At 39.3% G+C, this 20,650-nt stretch overlaps 1 protein-coding gene across 1 annotated transcript; it reads right to left on the reverse strand.

Moving 5' to 3' along the window:
* Positions 1-384: 384 nt before the first annotated feature.
* Positions 385-19,122, reverse strand: daw1 (dynein assembly factor with WDR repeat domains 1). The gene is made up of 14 exons (XM_063004446.1): positions 19,038-19,122; positions 17,741-17,813; positions 15,194-15,338; positions 11,696-11,754; positions 11,480-11,602; positions 7,619-7,718; positions 6,885-6,992; positions 6,173-6,279; positions 5,792-5,894; positions 4,956-5,070; positions 4,372-4,448; positions 1,615-1,707; positions 672-741; positions 385-588 (listed from the first exon to the last, which is right to left on the reverse strand). Exons 1-14 carry the CDS (start codon positions 19,075-19,077, stop codon positions 554-556), a joined length of 1,248 nt encoding a protein of 415 aa, XP_062860516.1. The 5' UTR covers positions 19,078-19,122; the 3' UTR covers positions 385-553.
* Between the last annotated feature and the right edge of the window lie 1,528 nt (positions 19,123-20,650).

Below are 20,650 nucleotides of genomic sequence, written 5' to 3' on the forward strand. Positions count from 1 at the left end.
GTATATCTGAGTTTTGGCGACTACCAGCATGATGATGCACCAGGTCACAAAACACAAACACCTCAAACTGGTTTCAGTAACATGACAAAGAGCTTGATTTACTGATGACCTCTCCAGTCACCAGATCTGAATCCAGTACCTAGATCATTTACAGCGTGGTAAACGGGAAATTGGCAGCATGAATGTGCAGTGACAAATCTGCAGTAATTATGTGATGCCATCGTGTCAACATGAATTCTAGTGAGATTCCAACATCCATGCAGCAAAGAACTGAAGATGTTCTAAGGAGTTTACCTTATGACGCATGGTTAAGAGACACTGCTCTGAACACTTGCTGAACTGCAGGTTGGAGACACTGGTGATAAACATGGAGAATCACAGCAGTTTTACACAAACATTTATTTACACAAAATCATCAGAGGTGAGATGATGCTACATTATTAGCTACAGTAGCTACATACAGTAAAGCGAATCAACTACATTTAGTGAAGAAGGGACATTCTCAGACAATCTGATCCTTTAATACTGCAGCTCGTCCTCTTCATGTGGAGACTCAGCGCCAAATCCGACAAGTGTTGTCTTTACTGCCTGTACCGACACACACAGACACACATGAACATAAACAGACATTCACATACACACAGTAAAGTGTGCTATTTAAATTTGTGTACCTGTAATGATGGCATCCCCGTCATAGTTAAAGGCGCAGGAGAAAATCTCATCTGTGTGTCCCTCCAACACCTGCATCATCATCATCATATTATTAATATTATTAAGTTTTTATTATTACTATTTTTTCTGCTCCTGTATTTAGGCATCACCACAGCAGATCTGGTGTGCATACTAGCCTAGAAAGAGTTTGTACGCCGAACGCCCCTCCTGACGCAACCCTTCTTATTTTATCTGGGTTTTAACCGGCACTGAGAGTGCACTGACAAGTGCACCTTCCAATGGCTAAGCTGTTTGGCCACCGCCACCCACTTTAGATATTGCCAATCATTTCTGTGTAGTCATCTGACCAGCGTATAGCAGCACCACTAAGATTTAAACCTTGGGTCCTGGGATCTCAGCGGGGGTGGGCTAGTGCACTTTACACATCCGCACTGTGTCACCTGAGCACATACACTATTCTTCTTCTTTCTATTATTATTATTGTTATTGTACTACTGTATGAATAATTAATAATACAGTACATGTTGCAGTTGAAGGCAGAAATTTCAGACTCTAAATGATGTTGCAACACAGAATGTGAGGTTCTCTCCAACATCAGACTTAGTATCATTATGACAATGAGAAAGTTCTGACAGGGTCCAAAATATTGGCTAAAACTACAGCAAACTAGGCGCTGTTACTATTTATGATGCTCATGCTAAATCCACCAATAGTAGAAGTTTTGTTTTTGAACCTCAGTATTGCCCTGAGACCAAAATGCTCTGACTGAAGATACAAGTAGAACATCATCTTCCTTTACCGTACACCCACTGGACATGAGACATCAGACATTTCATGTAAAACTGATGTAAATCATGTCATACAGTGTGACACGGTAATCTCACTGAATTCAGACGGGTCTGTATAATAGAGGAATAAATGATTTGGGAACGAATCCCTCACCTGCAGACATGATGCAGACTGAACACACCACACACGAGCAGTTTTATCAGCGCTCGCCGTTAGAACCCGAGTTCCCTGTGGATTAAAACACACCTGCAACACAAACATTCCAGTTCTGTTACTGCCACTCTTCCTGGTGCATCCATAATGGCGAAGTACATCATCATGATGCACGTCACGAAGAACAATTCATCTCAAACTGGCTCCATTAGGTTTGTTGTACCTCAGTGACCACACCGGTCACCAAATCTGAATCCAGTAGAGCAATTTTGGGATGTGGTAGAATGGGAGTAATGTCCAACACCTTGTGGAATCCATGCATCAAAGGCTCAAAGATGTTCTGAGATGAAGCAGGCTCTAAACAGTACTAATATGCTATTCCTAATAAAATGGCCAGTGAGTGTAAACAACAGTGGTTTAACCCTCACACAGTCAGTGTGTGTGTGTGTGTGTGTGTGTGTGTGTAGATAAACTGATGGAGAGATGCTCGTGTTATTACAGGAACATTATGGAGTAGAAGAATGCATGGATGAAAGAGAAAGAAGATAAAAGTATATGCAGTTGGCATGACAACGGAATGAGAAGGAAAAGGAAGTGTCAGAACAGGATGAGCCGAATGTAGCAGGAGAGACAGGTGTAGATACACAGGAAGTACATGACAAACCAGTATATATGACAGGAAATTACAAACTGGGGACAAGAAAATAAGAAAGTGGTGTGTGTGTGTGTGTGTGTGTAAAGAAATGTTTTTTTTTTTTATGGAGAAACTCCAGTGACCTGAACAGACTCTGATAATTGGGTCATTCCTACAATTCGATGCCTTTTGTGTCCCCATTACTGATCATTGTATTTATGAAGTGAATTTTAAACAATACAATTTCTACACATCTTACTGAAAAAATTTTAACACTTTCAAATACTAAACACAATGTTTTCTACCCCCCAAAATAAAATGACTGTATACATACTGTTTTTATCTCTTAGACAGCAGAGGTTTTCCCATGTCCCCAGTGCTGTACATTCTGATTTAGTGATGATATATGAGGTTTAATCATGAAAAAATATCTCAGTCTTTCAATACTGTTTGAAAGGTTTGCTTAAGTCCCTCTAAACCTTGTATTTTTTTTCTTTATGAGTTTGATTTTATTGCTGATTATTAAAGCAATAAGCCACGAGAGGCCTGCGATTTTAAACGTCTTTCCCTGTGATAAAATCATAGCAGTAACACACGGTCTCGAGTGGCTTATTGCTTTTATAAAACAGATGCTCTTTTGACTAAATGGGTACAAATTCTCAGACAGACTTCAAAATCTTTTAGAAGAGTTACGGCTTTTATGGTAACAAAAGGGGTGGGGTGGGGGATGGGGGCTTACAAAAACCTGTATTAATGATGGGAATGATGGGATGATGGGAATTCTATGGCTCACAGTCAGATGTTTACATACTTTTGACTGTACAGTGTAAGTCTAGAGTGGATTCCTTCAGTAGTTGGTGGTGAACTGCTGGAGGTGACGATTAAGCAAAATTAATTAATTATTGAAATTTACATTGACATTTTCAGCATTTAGTGGACACTCTTATCCAGAGCGACATTTTTCTATAAACATTTTTCTACTCTAGTTTAAGAAGACAACAGTCCAAGATTACAAATCTGCTGAAACCCATGTTAGGACAAAGAGTTTTATATATATATAATTTGTTTATTTATTTTCTCCCTTTTAGCGCGTCCAATTGCCCGATTGCTTTCTCTCCACCAATGCCGATCCCCGCTCTGATTGAGGAGATTAAAGCTAACCCACGCCCCCTCCGACACGTGGGCAGAAGCCGTATGCATTTTGTCACCTACGCTTTGACGAGTGCAGTGCAGATCAGCACCGTGTATGGAGTGACACACCCTGACAGCACTCTTTTCCTGTCTCTGTGCAGGCGCCGTCAATCAGCCAGCAGAGGTTGTAATTGCATTAGTTATGATTTATGAAAGAGATCCTATCCGGCTTTTAATATCCCACCCCTATCTGAACAACAGGCCAATCATTGTGCATGTGGCCACTCAGCCCAGCTGGCAGGCAGAGCTGAGATTCAATACGATGTATTTGAGATCCCAGCTCTGGTGTTCAGCGTGTGTTTTACCGCTGCGCCACCTGAGCGGCCAAACAAAGGGTTTTTTAATAAGATGCTATATTTGAAATATATTGTATCTTTTATATTTTAAGATAGTGTATGTTGATGTGGGTGGCACAGTGGTTTGGTAAGTAAGGTCCTGGGTTTGATTCCCACTATCTTTCTGTGTGGAGTTTGCATGTTCTTCCTGTGTCTGTGTGGGTTTCCTGTAGTATACTATGTGAGGTATGAATGTGAGGGTGAATTTGTGTGTGCGTGTGTGTTTTCCTATTTTAAACTGGCGACCTGTCCGGGGTGTTTCCTACCTTTCGACCAGGAAATTGTACCCACTGTGACCTTGAATAGGATAAAGCAGTGGTAAACAGACAATGAATGAATGCATGTTAGTCTGAAAAAATATTTGCCCCCTTCCTGATTGCCTTAGTTATTGTATATTTGTCACGCTGAATTATTCCATTACACAAAGAAAACTTGAATAAAACTAAATTATTTCCTGTTATTGTTTCCTGGTTGCATCCCAAACCACATTCTACACACTAATATATAAGTGTACTGTTGGTAGTGTATTGCTTTCATAACCTATATAGTAGTGCTGTGTGGTTTGGGACACAACCGGTGCCTATTGTTTGAACGTACCTTAGATATTTCTCCTTCATGACCTTCCAGTTTACACACACACTGATACCTTTCTGCATCAAACACTCTTGATGTACCTACATACACACACACACACACACACACTTTATAAAGATCAATATAAAAGCATATTTTACTTTTAGTAGAAAATAAACAGTACAATTTATTTAAGTGTAGCATGTTTTGTGACAAGGCGGCATGGTGGCTTAGTGGGTAGCACTGTCGCCTCACAGCAAGAAGGTCCTGAGTTCGATCCCCAGGCGGGGCGGTCCGGGTCCTTTCTGTGTGGAGTTTGCATGTTCTCCTCGTGTCTGCATGGGTTTCATCCGGGAGCTCCGGTTTCCTCCCACAGTCCAAAAACTTGCAGTCAGGTTAATTGGAGACACTAAATTGCCCTATAAAGTGAATGTGTGTGTGTGTGTGTGTGTGTCTGCCCTGCGATGGACAGGCGTCCCGCCCCCCCGTAACCCTAATTGGATAAGCGGATAAGAAAATGAATGAATGTTTTGTGACAGAACATCATCTGTAAAAACAAAAAGAAAAAAGAACATCAGTAATGATGAGGATGATGATGAAGATCTCACCATCGGCTGAAGCTGTAGCGATGAGGTGGCCCGTGTAATTAAAGCAAACATCCAACACCTCGTCATCATGGCCTGCTAAAGTCGCTAAACACCGCCCACTATCAGCATCCCACACCTATGCATGCACATATATATTTAAAAAAACATACAATTCGCATTAGTTCAGTATAAGTAATAGTTTTTATGGTAATCATGGTGCTCATGACGTTAATAGTGTTTACAGTCTTTGTGAAGTTTGTGGTGCTCATGGTGTTTAGAGTATTCATGGTGTTTATGGTGCACATGGTGTTTATGTTGCTCATGGTGTTTATGGTGCTCATGGTGTTTAGAGTATTCATGGTGTTTATGTTGTTCCTGGTGTTTATGGTGCACATGGTATTCATGATGGGGGTGGCACGGTGGCTAAGTGGGTAGCACTTCACCTCACAGCAAGAAAGTTCTGGGTTTAATACCCAGGTGGGGCGGTCTGGGTCCTTTCTGTGTGGAGTTTGCATGTTCTCCCCGTGTCTGCATGGGTTTACTCCGGGTGCTCCGGTTTCCTCCCACAGTCCAAAGACGTGCAAGTGAGGTGAATAGGAGATACAAAATTGTCCATGACTGTGTTGGATATAAACTTGTGAACTGATGAATCTTGTGTAATGAGTAACTACCGTTCCTGTCATGAATGTAACCAAAGTGTAAAACATGATGTTAAAATCCTAATAAACAAACAATTCATTGTGTTTATGGTGCTCATGGTATTCATGATGTTGGTGGTGTTTATGGTGCTCATAGTGTTTATAGTATTCATGGTGTTTATGGTGCTTGTAATGTCTACAGTAAATGTGGTGTCAGACCTTGCAGGTTTTGTCCATGGAGGCGGAGACGATGAGGGAACAGTTCCAGTTAAAGTGTACACTACTGATCTCACCCCTGTGTCCTATCAGAGTATGAATCCTCCTGTAGACACACACACACTTACACACTAATAATTGGGTTTGGATTTTCATCATCATTATTTAAACCCTTTGTAACAAAATATAATTTGGATAAAATACATTTAATTAACTGATTCCTTCAAGTAAAAAACACCCCTGTCAACAAAGAAAATGTGGACAGTAGAACTAAAGAATATGATGGTGGTCTAATGCAAACTGGGACAAAAAAGTGGAGAGAAAATGATTTAACTGTGTAATTGTTTCTGTTGAATAATAAAGTGAGGTTTGGATCCCACCCACCTTCCGGACGGAACGTCCCACAGCGTCAGTGTGTGATCGAACGATCCAGTGACCAACCGATTACCACTTGTGTTAAAAGAGAGAGAGATGATCTCGGCCGAGTGTCCCTAAGATACGGAGTGAAATGAAAATCATTATTGTAATAGAGGAAGTGTTATCATATCTGATTTATCATAAAGAACAAATTCATGCAGATTCATGCAGAAATATTAAAAAAATTAATCAGGGCAAAAAAGCCACTTTCCAACCCCCCTCACCCTCACTACACCAGCTTCATTTCATTCTGAATATTTCACAATGTTCCAAAACTAATGAAAGTAAAATATTTATTCATCTGATGTTTCATTCAGACAGAAATTGAGCTCTTCTAATCACACACATGTGTCTCAGACAGCAAACTGAACAGAATTTACATGATTATTTGGCTGGAGCTGGTTTAGCCCTTGTTGGAAAGATTTCTTAGATTAGGATCATTTGGTCTTGTTAGAAGTAGAGCTGTCTGAGCTTTAAAATAATAATTTTTTTAGACAATACTATTTTAATTCTGCATTTTGATGCACCACTTTTCCACTCGGCGTGTTGATGAACTTGTCTCCTGGCTGCTCAGGTAAGTGATGCTAAGTGCATTAATGCAGGCTTCACTGAAGAATGCATTAGATAGAATCTTTCTGAAACCCCAAAATGAAAAAAGAACAGAGTCAGTGATGCTTACTGCCAGGGTGGAAACCGCTACACCACTCTCCACATCCCATAATTTAGCCGTGGTGTCCATACTTCCCGTAGCAACCAAGGTGCTCTGAGGGTTAAAGGTCACACACACCTAAAAACGAGACACACACTCAGGGTTAGAGTTAGATATGGTTAGATATCACTCGAGGTTATAAATCATGGTGTATGCTTGTCATTTGGGTTGGATAGATAGAATAGATGCCTTTATTTGTCATATTTACATATACAGATGTACAGTACAATGAAATTCCATTCCACATATCCCAGCTCGTTTGAATGCTGGGATCAGAGCGCATGGTCAGCCATTGTACGGCGCCCCTGGAGCTGAGAGGGTTAAGGGCCTTGCTCAAGGGCCCAAAGCTGGGATTCGAACTCTAAACCTTTCAGTTGATAGCCCAAAGCTCTATCCACTAGGCTGCCACTGTCCCACTATTGCATGTAGCATGTAGGATTGCATGTAGCGTGCATGTAAACAGAGATTGTAATCAGATTGTTGAGTAGAGTTTAAACACCTCAGTCTGAATCTATAATCAGAGTGAATTTAATCAGACTGGACAAAATCTTTGCATGTAAACACAGCTGATGTTACCTGAAACAGGACACACAGGTACACTGAGTGCTGAATTTCAGACTGCTGATAAAAGCAGATTAGTGGAATGTTTGATCATTGTGATGAGTGCTCTGGTGAACATGTGATTTGGAAGGTGTGAGACGTACGATTTCAGCAGTATGTCCTCTAAATGTGTAGAAACACTTTCCTGTCTCGGCACTCCATAATTTACACGTCTTATCAAAGGAGCCTGTGGCAATCTTATCCCTGAGAGAGAGAGACACACAGAGAGAGACAGAGACAGAGACAGAGACAGAGAGACAGAGAAAGAGAGACAGAGACAGAGCGAGAAAGACAGAGAGAGAGAGACAGAGAGAGAGACAGAGAGAGAAAGACAGAGAGAGAGAGACAGAGAGAGAGAGAGACAGAGAGAGAGACATACATAATGACATCAGCCCACATGACAGCCTGAATCCATACAAATTGGCAGTGTGTGTGTGTGTGTGTGTGATCAGCGATTAGCTTAACAATTAAAACTGTGTAAAAAAATTAAACTTTAAATGCTAACAGTAAGTTTAGCAGTGATGGCAATCACTAGTGTTTGCGCTCCATTTTTTATGGGTTGGTGTTTAGGTAAGTTTACGCTAGGTAAGTTTTACTCTAGCATTTGTGTTAAGGTATGTTTTAGGCTAGTGTTTGGGTGGGTGTTTAGGTATGTTTTAGGCTAGTGTTTGGGTGGGTGTTTAGGTGAAATTTAGGCTAGTGTTTGGGTGGGTGTTTAGGTATGTTTTAGGCTAGTGTTTGGGTGGGTGTTTAGGTGAAATTTAGGCTAGTGTTTGGGTGGGTGTTTAGGTATGTTTTAGGCTAGTGTTTGGGTTGGTGTTTCTGTATGTTTTAGGCTAGTAATTGGGTTGGTGTTTAGGTATGTTTTAGGCTAGTGTTTGGGTTGGTGTTTATGTACGTTTTAGGCTAGTAATTGGGTTGGTGTTTGGGTATATTTTAGGCTAGTGTTTGGGTGGGTGTTTAGGTATGTTTTAGGCTAGTGTTTGGGTGGGTGTTTAGGTATGTTTTAGGCTAGTGTTTGGGTGGGTGTTTAGGTGAAATTTATGCTAGTGTTTGGGTTGGTGTTTACATACATTTAGGCTAGTGTTTGGGTTGGTGTTTAGGTATGTTTTAGGCTAGTGTTTGGGCAGGTGTTTAGGAATGTTTTAGTCTAGTGTTTGGGTGGGTGTTTAGGTATGTTTCAGGCTAGTGTTTGGTTTGGTGTTTAGGTATGTTTTAGGCTAGTGTTTGGGTGGGTGTTTACGTACGTTTTAGGCTAGTGTTTGGGTTGGTGTTTAGGTATGTTTTAGGCTAGTGTTTGGGTGGGTGTTTAGGTGAAATTTAGGCTATTGTTTGGGTGGGTGTTTAGGTATGTTTTAGGATAGTGTTTGGGTTGATGTTTATGTACGTTTAGGCTAGTGTTTGGGTGGGTGTTTAGGTATGTTTTAGGCTAGTGTTTGGGCAAGTGTTTAGGAATGTTTTAGGCTAGTGTTTGGGTGGGTGTTTAGGTATGTTTTAGGCTAGTGTTTGGGTGGGTGTTTAGGTGAAATTTAGGCTAGTGTTTGGGTGGGTGTTTAGGTATGTTTTAGGCTAGTGTTTGGGTGGGTGTTTAGGTATGTTTTAGGCTAGTGTTTGGGTGGGTGTTTAGGTGAAATTTAGGCTAGTGTTTGGGTGGGTGTTTAGGTATGTTTTAGGCTAGTGTTTGGGCGGGTGTTTAGGTATGTTTTAGGCTAGTGTTTGGGTGGGTGTTTAGGTATGTTTTAGGCTAGTGTTTGGGCAAGTGTTTAGGAATGTTTTAGGCTAGTGTTTGGGTTGATGTTTATGTACGTTTAGGCTAGTGTTTGGGTGGGTGTTTAGGTATGTTTTAGGCTAGTGTTTGGGCAAGTGTTTAAAAATGTTTTAGGCTAGTGTTTGGGTGGGTGTTTAGGTATGTTTTAGGCTAGTGTTTGGGTGGGTGTTTAGGTGAAATTTAGGCTAGTGTTTGGGCAAGTGTTTAAAAATGTTTTAGGCTAGTGTTTGGGTGGGTGTTTAGGTATGTTTTAGGCTAGTGTTTGGGTGGGTGTTTAGGTGAAATTTAGGCTAGTGTTTGGGTGGGTGTTTAGGTATGTTTTAGGCTAGTGTTTAGGTGGGTGTTTAGGTTAAATTTAGGCTAGTGTTTGGGTGGGTGTTTAGGTATGTTTTAGGCTAGTGTTTGGGCGGGTGTTTAGGTATGTTTTAGGCTAGTGTTTGGACGGGTGTTTAGGTATGTTTTAGGCTAGTGTTTGGGCGGGTGTTTAGGTATGTTTTAGGCTAGTGTTTGGGTGGGTGTTTAGGTTAAATTTAGGCTAGTGTTTGGGTGGGTGTTTAGGTATGTTTTAGGCTAGTGTTTAGGTGGGTGTTTAGGTTAAATTTAGGCTAGTGTTTGGGTGGGTGTTTAGGTATGTTTTAGGCTAGTGTTTGGGCGGGTGTTTAGGTATGTTTTAGGCTAGTGTTTGGACGGGTGTTTAGGTATGTTTTAGGCTAGTGTTTGGGCGGGTGTTTACTACTAATACAGGAAACTAATACAGGAGACTGGGACCTTATTTCAACAACATCATGTTCTATCAGAAGCACTCACACACACACACACATTTCATGCACATTTTTAGAATGATTTTATCATTATTATTGATGTTCAAAGGTTTAAAATGACAGTTAATTGCTAATAAATTACATCATCCATTGTATTCAGGTAGTAGATTATTTTTGGATATAATTTAGACACATCCAATCCCCCCACTTCGTAAGTGCAACTGTAAATCTCCACCTCATTCACAACATTTACGCTGGTGACGGATCCCTACAGAGTTGTAGTAACGTACAGAGGAACACGCTACACACTGCTCTTACGATGCATCTACGCAATTAATTAAAAAAAACGTGTCTGGCGTTCATGTAAAATGTGACTACATTACACTTGCATGCATCATGTCACCTGTTCTCCAAATAAATAGTAGTAATATAACTACATATATATTATGTTATATACAATTGTTGTGCATACACCCACTAAGCACCTTATTAGGAACACATTTACATACATTAATTGATTATTTTATAAGCTACACCTACCATAAAGATGAACTTTGTGCTTATTCAGTTACTGACCACAGTCCATCTGTTGCGCTGCATACTTTCTCACCCCCACTGGACCCCTAATGACCAGATGATGTGTGGGTGGTGGATCATTATCAGCAGTAGTAGTGGGTAGTGTGTGTTGTTTTGGTATGTGGCAGGTGCAGCAGTGTTGTTGGGATTTTTAACCACCTCAGTGCTGATGCTTGTAGAAGAATAGCGATCCACTCACTCACTTTATTAACCGCTTATCCAGTTAGGGTCACGGGGGGGTGCTGGAGCCTATCCCAGCTTTTCAATGGGCGCAAGGCACACAGTAACACCCTGGACGGGGCACCAGTCCATCGCAGGGCAGACACACATACACACACACACACACACATACACACACCCATTCACCTATAGGGCAACTCAGTGTCTCCAATTAACCTGACTGCATGTTTTTGGACTGTGGGAGGAAACGGGGAGAACATGCAAACTCCGTACAGAAAGGACTCGGACCGCCCCGCCTGGGGATCGAACCCAGGACTTTCTTGCTGCGAGGCGACAGTGCTACCCACCGTGCCGCCAATAGCGCTCCAACCAAAAATATTAATCCAACAGCATCCTCTGGTCAGTGTGGGTCAGTTTAAATTTATAAATTAGGTACAGGGAGTGACGAATTGTAAAGAGCAACAGCTGACTTACAGTATATCCACAAATCTGTATAGTAGGTGTAACATAAACAATCAAGGAATATGCATTCCAGACAGAGGTTTCTAATGAAGTGTTGGGGAAGTGTTTAGATCATATTAGTGTATAGAGTATAAATTAGGACGTTTGGGATCTGTGAGGGAGGTTAGTGTTGACACACAGAGAGGGTGAGGAGTTACAGCAACAATAATAATTTTTACCCGTAGGGATTATTAAAAGCTATGGCGTAGACGACATTTCGATGGCCCTCCAGCGTGTGCAGTTCTTCTCCAGATGCTGTGTCCCATATTTTACACGTCCTGTCATAGCTGCCGGTTATAAAACTGCAGAGGAGAGAGAGAGAGATGAGAGAGGGGCATGTGGGATGACTGGAATGAGGTGAATGAGGTAAACGTGAGTGGTGAAGATAAACTCACCTCGACCCTGATTTATTGAAAGCGACGTTGGTGAGGGGAAGGATGTGAGCCTGAAGTGCCTGGAGACACAAAACGAGAGAGACAGAAAGTGACGAGTGGGCGAGTGAGAGAGTGATGGATGGAGAGGAAATGTGGTGAAGTGGTGAGCTTAACTGCTTTCATTCATTTCCAATTGATATTCATGAATAGCTAATTTATGTCCATCAGTTATTTTCAGCTTATAAACTGTCTCCCATGGCCAAAGGTGGTACTACAGCAGTGGCAGCATCAGTAGTATTGTCTGGCTCCGTAAGTTCAAAGTGGGTGTGGTCAGACAGAGACAGGGACCATTTAAAAATTATCAGTACTTAGTCACAGCACTTATTGCATCTAAAAGCAACATATTTATATGTCATGTGAAATATTCTCTGTGAAAACATTCTCTGGAGTGATTAATCATATTTCCTCATTAGGCAGACTGACAGCTGGGTTAGGCATTTTTCAGCATTTGGCAGACTCTTTAATTTTAAAGTGACTTGCATCTAATACAGGATGCATTCCAAGCAACTGAGGGCTAAAGACCTTGCCGAAGGGCTCGACAGGGAAGGTTAGGCAGTGGTTGGTGCTTAGACACTTAACATTTTAAACAACAGTGCAGTACATTAACCACTATACCACCACTGCTGTGAGAACAGAAGACCGGTGTTAGATTAGGTCAGGGGTCATTTACAAAGAACAAAAACTCTCACAGTTGTTTAGTTTGGTCCCACTGATTTGGTGTCAGAGGTGTTGCTTTCCAGGTGTTTTGGCATTCGTCAACCAAAAAGCAGCAGTAAGCATCCAGCTTTGTGGATTGGATGCTATGTAGATTTAAATAAAGCATTCTCAATCTCTGATGCTTGTTGGTCAGCCCTATCTCTGGTCTTGGTATCTCAGTTTTGTGTTTGGTTAAGATGCACAACACAACACAAAACAACAGTGGAGAAGCTTTAACAGGTCTATCTGTTTTACAGCAGTGCCTTCTGTCAGCAGTTTATGATAGGCTGTGGCCCTGACCTTTTTTTTTATTTCTTCTCTTAAATCAATAGAGCACTAATCCAATTTGTGACATCAACACCAACTGCACAGTCTGCCAGACAAATAATATAACAGAAATCCAGTTAGTTTGGTTTGTTTGGGTTTACTAGTTTAACTGACGGAAATTCTTAATGTAAAAACAACAGTTTAGGGAATATCCTTTCCTGTTTCAGCATAGCAATGCCACCCTGCACAAAGTGAGTTCCATAAAAAAATAATTAGGCGAGTCTGGTATGAAAAACTTGGCTGTGACACACACAGCAAAAAAATCATAACCACTGCTTACCTTAGCTTATGTTCTTCCAGATGCTATTAAATTTATAACAGCGTGTGTCCCATTAGGAATAGAATCCGTTATTTTGTAAATGTGCTTATAATTAAAAACCTCCAAACGGTTGTGAAGTAAAACACGAACTCGTTAGAAAGCCGATCAGGCGTTTCCTTGACACATCATCTGTGTGATGCAAACTGAATAAATGCAAATAACAGCATTTCTTACTAAAAATTACAATCAGAAGGTCTGATTGGTTCAGAAAGCGGTTCTTTCAACCATTAGCGCCAATTCTGTAGGAGCGTTTCATTCACCCCAGTTGTTCCTGTGAAGTGTACTACGTAGGGTATTCCACCATTTTAAGTGAGATTCCAATCCAAAGGTAACGAAAATGTTCAAATGAAGTGAACTTCAAACTGTGTAGGGAGTAGGGAGCTACGCTTCATCACTATGCCGGAAGCTGGCTGTAACATTTACCCATTGTGTGCGTGCGGGTTAAGACGGCTGGAGCGTTATTAGAGAGCAAAAAATGACATATACATATATATACATATATATATATATATATATATATATATATATATATATATATATATATATATATATATATAATTGTCACATGTAACTAATGTTAACACATGCTGACGCCAGCGACTCTTGTTGTTTACGATTGATGAGTCGACTCCGAGTCATTTGAAAGGAGTCCGAGTCAAGTCTGAAGTCGCTGTGTGCTCCCCATCTCTGATCTCTACCTCACCAATAATCTAGTGACTGAGTGAAAGTGTATTTGCGCAGTCATGTTCCAAAATCTAGTTACAAGTTTTAAAAGAAATGTCTATTTCAGTTCAACTGTAAATATTTACTAAAAAGTAAATAAGTCCATCACTCTTATACTCAGATAAAAATCTAATCACCAGACTTAATGAATTATCTGTAAACCTGGTGTTTAATTTTAATGAGCTGAAATGTTATAAATTAAAAACCTCGTTTACATTTATTAGGCTGATGGATGTTTTTAGAAGAAATGAGACGGGAACATTAGGCACAGTCTAAAATAAATGATGATTTCCGAACATAAGCATCTTCACATGCTGTGCTGGTCTAATTTCATACAGAACTCATAAAATCATCTCTACAGCGTCCATTCTCTTCTCTGCTTTCCTTTCTTCTCTCTTCAATTCTCTTCACTCTTTGATTCTCTTCTCACTTTGATTCTTCCAGTCTTATCTCCTCTCTCATCACCTCTATTTACTTCTTATCTACTCTGATCTCTTCTATTCGCTTCAATTTTTTTACTTCGCATGATCTCACTCTAATCAGAAAGTAAATTACCCTTTGCTTGAAGTCAGAAAAGGACAAATAATTGCCTCAGACGCAGAAGAAAGCAGATTCTTTCTGTGACTCTATTTTATATTTACATTTATGGCATTTAGCAGACGCTTTTATCCAAAGCAATTGAGGGTTAAGGGCTTTGCTTAAGGGCCCAACAGTGGCAACCTGGTAGTGGTGGAGCTTGAACTTTCGATTACTAGTCCAGTACCTTAACCACTAGGCTACACCTGCCATTTTAGCTTCTTCACAAAGTCATTCTGATTTGTATTGATAAGCTCCAGGTAATTGACTTGAATCCATGATACCATGTAACCTAACAAGGTTGCCAGGTAGGAACCGGACCCAAACAGCTACCTCAAGATCTACCTCATGTGCCTGTTACCAAAATGCTCTATTTTTAATTAATTCACCTAACTACAGGAGTCCTGAAGCATCTAGTGATGTTTACATATGTGGCTGTGTTAGGTCTTCCCAACAGATTGCTGACATGGAAATGGTGTCTAATTATGGATTTCAAGCCTTGGTGACCCTAAATGCTCAATGCTATGCTTGTTTTTTTGCAAGTCTTGAAGATCCTGTTTGCCTCTCTAACCATCCCCTTTACTCTGTGTGGGGGCAAAATATGTCCTTCTCAAGGCATTTCAGATTTAAACTCTATTGGTGGACGTCTGGTCTATGAAGCATAGCACTTTTTCATTTTATTTCTGTCTCTGTGATCTTCTCTTGCTCATGAATGACTACGGGAATGAATAGTCATCAGTGTAGTAATCAGTGTCATCTCATATTTGAACCTCAGGGAAACAGAACTAGTTGTGTGTACAGATGTGTGTATTGTTTACCTTGAACAGGTGGAACTTGCGCTTGTCTGGCTGGCTGAGTTTATCCTGCAATCGTTTTATCAGCGTTCTAATCTGATCAGTTCGTGACTCTGTAATTAATGGCTCCACTCTTTTGATTTCTGATAACAGCTCGTCCACATCAGTACTGTAACGATACACAGAGAAAGTGACATCAGAATTATCAGCTATTTACTAATTTATTAAAATGTACTTATTACACGGTGGCTTGGTGGGTAACATTTACATTTACATTTTCGGCATTTAGCAGACGCTCTTATCCAGAGCGACTTACAGAAGTGCTTCTATAGTGAACATTTCATTTCTCAAGTTTAGGTAAACAACAGTCAAAGAACACAAATCTGCTAAAACCTGTTAAAAGGCTTTTTTTTTTTTTTTTTTTTTTTTTTAAATGGAAAAGAATGGAACAAAATGTTAGTAAATAAGTACAGTCAGCCTAAGTGTTTAGTAAAAAGGTGGGTTTTTAATCGTTTTTCAACTGTCGTAACACTGTCGCCTCACAGCAAGGCGGTCCGAGTCCTTTCTGTGTGGAGTTTGCATGTTCTCCCGTGTCTACGTGGGTTTTTTCCGGGAGCTCCGGTTTCCTCCCACAGTCCAAAAAAACATGCAGGTTAATTGGAGACACTGAATTCCCCTATAGGTGAATGGGTGTGTGTATGTGTGTGTGTATGTGTGTCCGCCCTGCGATGGACTGGTGTCCCATCCAGGGTTTTAGTGTGTGCCTTGTGCCCATTGAAAAGCTAGGATAGCCTCCAGCACCCCCCCCACCACCCTGATTGGATAAGCAGTTAAGAAAGTGAGTGAGTGAGTGAGTGAGTGTATTTATTAATTTATGTATTAAAAGTTTATTAATCTCTAATGGGGCACAGCAGGTAAAGTCTGTCTTAATATATGAATAATATAAATGATATATATTATATATGAACAATATTTGCAGGATATTTAATCAAGGTAGAACAGTACTGTCACTAATAAACCACAAGCACAATGTAGAAAGAACAAGCGCCCAAAAAAACTGAAAAGAGACACAAAAGAAAACCAAAACAAAATCCACAGCCTGAAGTGAAGAAATGATAGAAGAGATAAACAAGCACATTAGAGTCGGGAGTACTCTCCACTCTCACAATCCCTCCACTCAGAAACAAAAGCTTAGGTGGACATGAGCTCACCCACAGGGGTATCAGCATTAAGGCCCCTGCAAAACGCTTAACCACACAGGAAAGTAAAATCAGATAAAAGACTAAAGGTGAAAACTGAATTTCCACCAGGCTCCTACTCAGTCCAACAGTGTATGACAACCCGAGTATAAAAGAGAGCAAAGAGAGTAAAAGCCAAAGGAGCTATACAATGAGAATGTGAATCTGTGGGGTCCGCTCAAAAAGGAGAATTACAATGCAGTTTTGTCTAGCAGCTTCTTTTTTCAAAGTTCTTCACTTAGTTGTATTTTTTTCTGTTTTTACCACCTTTCTTTTATACTGCTGTAACAAGTTAATTTCCCCAAGGGGATCAATAAAGTCTTATCTTATCTTAAAAGCTTCCCAAATACCCTCTCTCTCTCTTTCTCTCTCTCTCTCTCTCTCTTTCTTCATGTTTTGCACTTTTTGTTCAGCTCATTTTATTAGTCTGTAATAAGGAATGCTGTATCATCATGCTCTATCAGAACTTGGTTTATTTCAGGTACATCAGTGAAAATGCATATTGTAGTACGGTGGTACCTTGAAACTCAATGTCAGTTGGTTCTGGGAGTGGCGTTGAGTTTTAAAGGTGTTGAGTTTCAAGGTATTTTTCTTATAAGGATGTATGAGAAACCTGTTAATGCGTCCATGGTCCTGTTGAACTGCATATATTTTAGGCTAATGTAAAATAATGGGGTTGTTTTTGACACTTATACACTGAAAATAACACAAATATAATATAAAAAACACTGAAATACAATTAAAAACAGTTAAAAATCAATAACTGTTGCACAAAGCTTAACGTGACTTATTGTACTAAAACAACGAGTGAGGAATTTCATTAGTGGAGAGAACTTATTATAATGAAGAGAAGTTTAGAGCTCCTGTCTCCTTCTTTTAATACATGAAACCACGTTAAGCTTTATTTGAACGATAAGCGTTTTAGACTCTCAAAAAAAGCTGATTCTCACGATTTCTCAGCTTTTTCGAGCTGTAACACAAGTTTAAAAGTGAAACAGGGAGGAAAATCCAGATAAACACAGATACATGTGGAGCTGTAACACTGGATTTGACGGTTATTCCACACAAATGCAGATTCGTCTCATATTCACACTTTGATGACGTTTTACTGCACCGCTCAAGCCGAGCGCTGAACAAAGCAGCTGTTCACTGTTACTTTGAAATTAAATAAATCAATTAAAAAAAACAAAAGGTTTATGGGAAATGTTGAGTTTAAGGGTACAAATTGAGTTTTAAAGATTTTAAGTTTAGGGGACATTGAGTTACAAGGTTCCACTGTACCAGAATTAAAATCACAGTATTGCAACAATAAGATTCAGTAATAACTTCTCACAGTGGTGTTAGATGCAGCAGGTCGATGGATTTGCTCCTCAGCTGTCCTCCTTTCTCATAGTCCAGGATAATGCCTGCACATAACACATACAGCACCAAATTAAACATGTCATGTGGAAATACAACTGTACTACTACTCTACTTACTGTAGAGACATGCAGTGTTTATTTTTTTCTTAATTGTTTAGGGGATTGTTTAAACTTTGTGTTTGTAACATTAGGGAATTAAATGCTGTTAATGTAAAAGAAAGGTTTCTGCCAGCAATTATTAGTAAGTGTTCCTTGACTGTGAAGGTCCTGGGTTCGATCCCCAGGTGGGGCGGTCTGGGTCCTTTCTGTGTGGAGTTTGCATGTTCTCCCTGTGTCTGTGTGGGTTTCCTCCGGGAGCTCCGGTTTCCTCCCACAGTCCAAAAGCATGCAGTCAGGTTAATTGGAAACATTGAATTGCCCTATAGGTGAATGTGTGTGTGTAGATGTAGTAGTAAGTATGCGTGTCTGTGTGATAGGCTCCAGCACCCCCCTCGACCCTGATTGGATAAGAGGTTAAGTAAGTGAGTGAGTAAGTGAGTGAGTAAGTGAGTGAGTAAGTGAGTGAGTAAGTGAGTGAGTAAGTGAGTGAGTTCCTTGACTGTCTGAGGAGCTGCAGGCACTCACCAGTTTACGCTTGGCACACTGGGATGGGGAGGGGCAGCCATAATGGAACAGGAAATGGCCTTCCCTGAATATTCTTTGGAAGCATGTCATTTACTTTATATCATTAATTTTATACTTCTGTTTTCAGAAGGTGAAGAAAGTCTGAAACTCACTTAATAGGAGGGTGTCCACAAAATGTTCTGTATTTAACACTGATTAATACTTTATTGTTAGTAGTATTAAATTTGCTCAGTGGTGCAGAAAAAAAAACAAATTTAAAAACATTAAATCATATTTATTTGCTTTATTTGCTTTATTATTCATGTATTAAAAGTATGTAGCGTACAGTAACAGTGTTCCGTACAGTTTACCAAAATCTTTTTTTTTGTATAAATTACATCTGCGTTTAAAAAGACCAATAAATAACCTGTAAATTAAACCTTTTTCGCTTAGTTTTCCAGAAATAAATGGACGCAGTTTTACTACAATAAATAAAAATCGTCGTTTTTACAAGTTTTTACAAGTTTTCGCTCGTGTTCTGTTCACAGTTACAGTTTTAAAAGTTTAGAGTCACTAAAATTACCTTTATGCTTCAATAAAACACATAGATCTAATGAACAAGAAGTAAAAATGAGATTTTATAGTGTTTATATGAAGATTTTGTACCTGGAGGAAAGTAGCGAATATGCAGTCGTTTCAGCTTCATTCTGTTTATTGACCCTCGGTTACCATGGAGACCGCAATGCTCTCTGTGCGCATGCGCACTATAAAACCTGTACCCCACCTTGATTGCCAAAGGTGAATTTAATTCATTTTATTTCCTTAATAAATGTATTTATTAATTAATATGTCTATTAATTATATTCTTAAATTGCAAAAGCTTTTAAATTGCACAGTCTGTAACTGCACCTTTAGCCCCCCTTTTTAGTTTTTGTTCTGTTAGATGTTTTTATATTCTTATTTTTTAAATTATTATATTCTATTTTTCTTTTTTTATATATACATTTTAGATTTAATATCTTAATTTTTATTTTTTCCTACCTTATTGTAATGTTGTTGTGTGACGTTTGTAAAATTGTAATTGCTGCTGGCTGCTACACCGCAATTTCCCTTCGGGATCAATGAAGTAAATCAATCAATCAATCTTCTTATTTAATTATTTCTTTTGTTCTTACACCTAATTAAAGCTAAAAAATGGGAATAAAATATGTTTAAATATGTTTAATATGTTTGCCCAGCTCTTTATTAGGAACACCTGTCTGGAACATATATTCATTGATTTTTTTTTTCATAAACTACACCTGCTATACAGATGTGTAGATATACTATAACCCAGTCACTCTTTGTACCCAATTTATCAATTTAAACGGACCCCCACTGACCAAAGAATACCGTTGGCTTAATATTTTTGGTTGGAGCGCTAATCTTAAGGTGGTTAAAAATCCCAACAACACTGCTGCACCTGCGTCATACTAGGTCAACACACACTTCCATTTTATTATCATGTTAGTGTCAGTGTACTGCTGAGAAAGATCCACCACCCAGACATTATCTGGTCAATGGGGGTCCTATAGGGGGCCTTTCTCATTAATAAATGGGGTCCAGTGAGGGTGAGAAAGTATGCAGAACAACAGATAGGCTGTGGTCAGTAACTGCACAAGTACAAATTCATCTTTGTGGTAGGTGTAGCTTACAAAATAATCATGTATGTAAAGGTGTTCCTAATGAAGTAGTTCCTTGGTGAGTGTACTGCAAAATGAAAAAGTTTTTGTCAGTTTCTCTTGCAGAGGACTGTTTATATAAATATAAAATAATAAGTGTTTATTCAGCTGAAAAAGCCACACAAAAACAGTGAGGAATGTTATACTCCTCGCACAGAGTGACTGGTGCGAAGATCAAACCCAGTTCCGCCAAACCCTGACATGGTGCAGCACCCACACACCCTGCTGCCAGCCTGCACATGTACAGAAGCTTTATTAACTGAGAGCAGGAGTGAAGGTGTGTGGAGTTTAGTGAGATCTGTGCGACACCTAGCGGTGATGTTTCCCTTCTGCAGTGTAACAAATCCTCAAAAAATGTTTTTATTAAAATATTATTATATAAAAACGTTATTATAATATTTATGTGTATATATTACTTTATAATATTTTCTGAATAAAACATTTATTATCACTTTATACAAAATTATACAATTATAAATGTATCAAAATTAAAATTAAATTAATAAAAATACAGTAAATTAAATCTATAAAATATTTTATTATTATTATTAAGTTATA

Source organism: Trichomycterus rosablanca, chromosome 11 (genome assembly GCF_030014385.1).
Source record: "Trichomycterus rosablanca isolate fTriRos1 chromosome 11, fTriRos1.hap1, whole genome shotgun sequence".
NCBI classification, from domain to species: domain Eukaryota; kingdom Metazoa; phylum Chordata; class Actinopteri; order Siluriformes; family Trichomycteridae; genus Trichomycterus; species Trichomycterus rosablanca.

Coding starts and splice junctions, on each gene's coding strand:
- daw1 (XM_063004446.1), bottom strand. CDS start 19,077: ATGAAGCTGAAACGACTGCATATTCGCTACTTTCCTCCAG. Junction 15,339..17,740: donor CTGCTGCATCTAACACCACT/GTGAGAAGTTAT, acceptor GTATCGTTACAG/TACTGATGTGGACGAGCTGT. Junction 5,895..6,172: donor TGGGACGTTCCGTCCGGAAG/GTGGGTGGGATC, acceptor GTGTGTCTACAG/GAGGATTCATACTCTGATAG.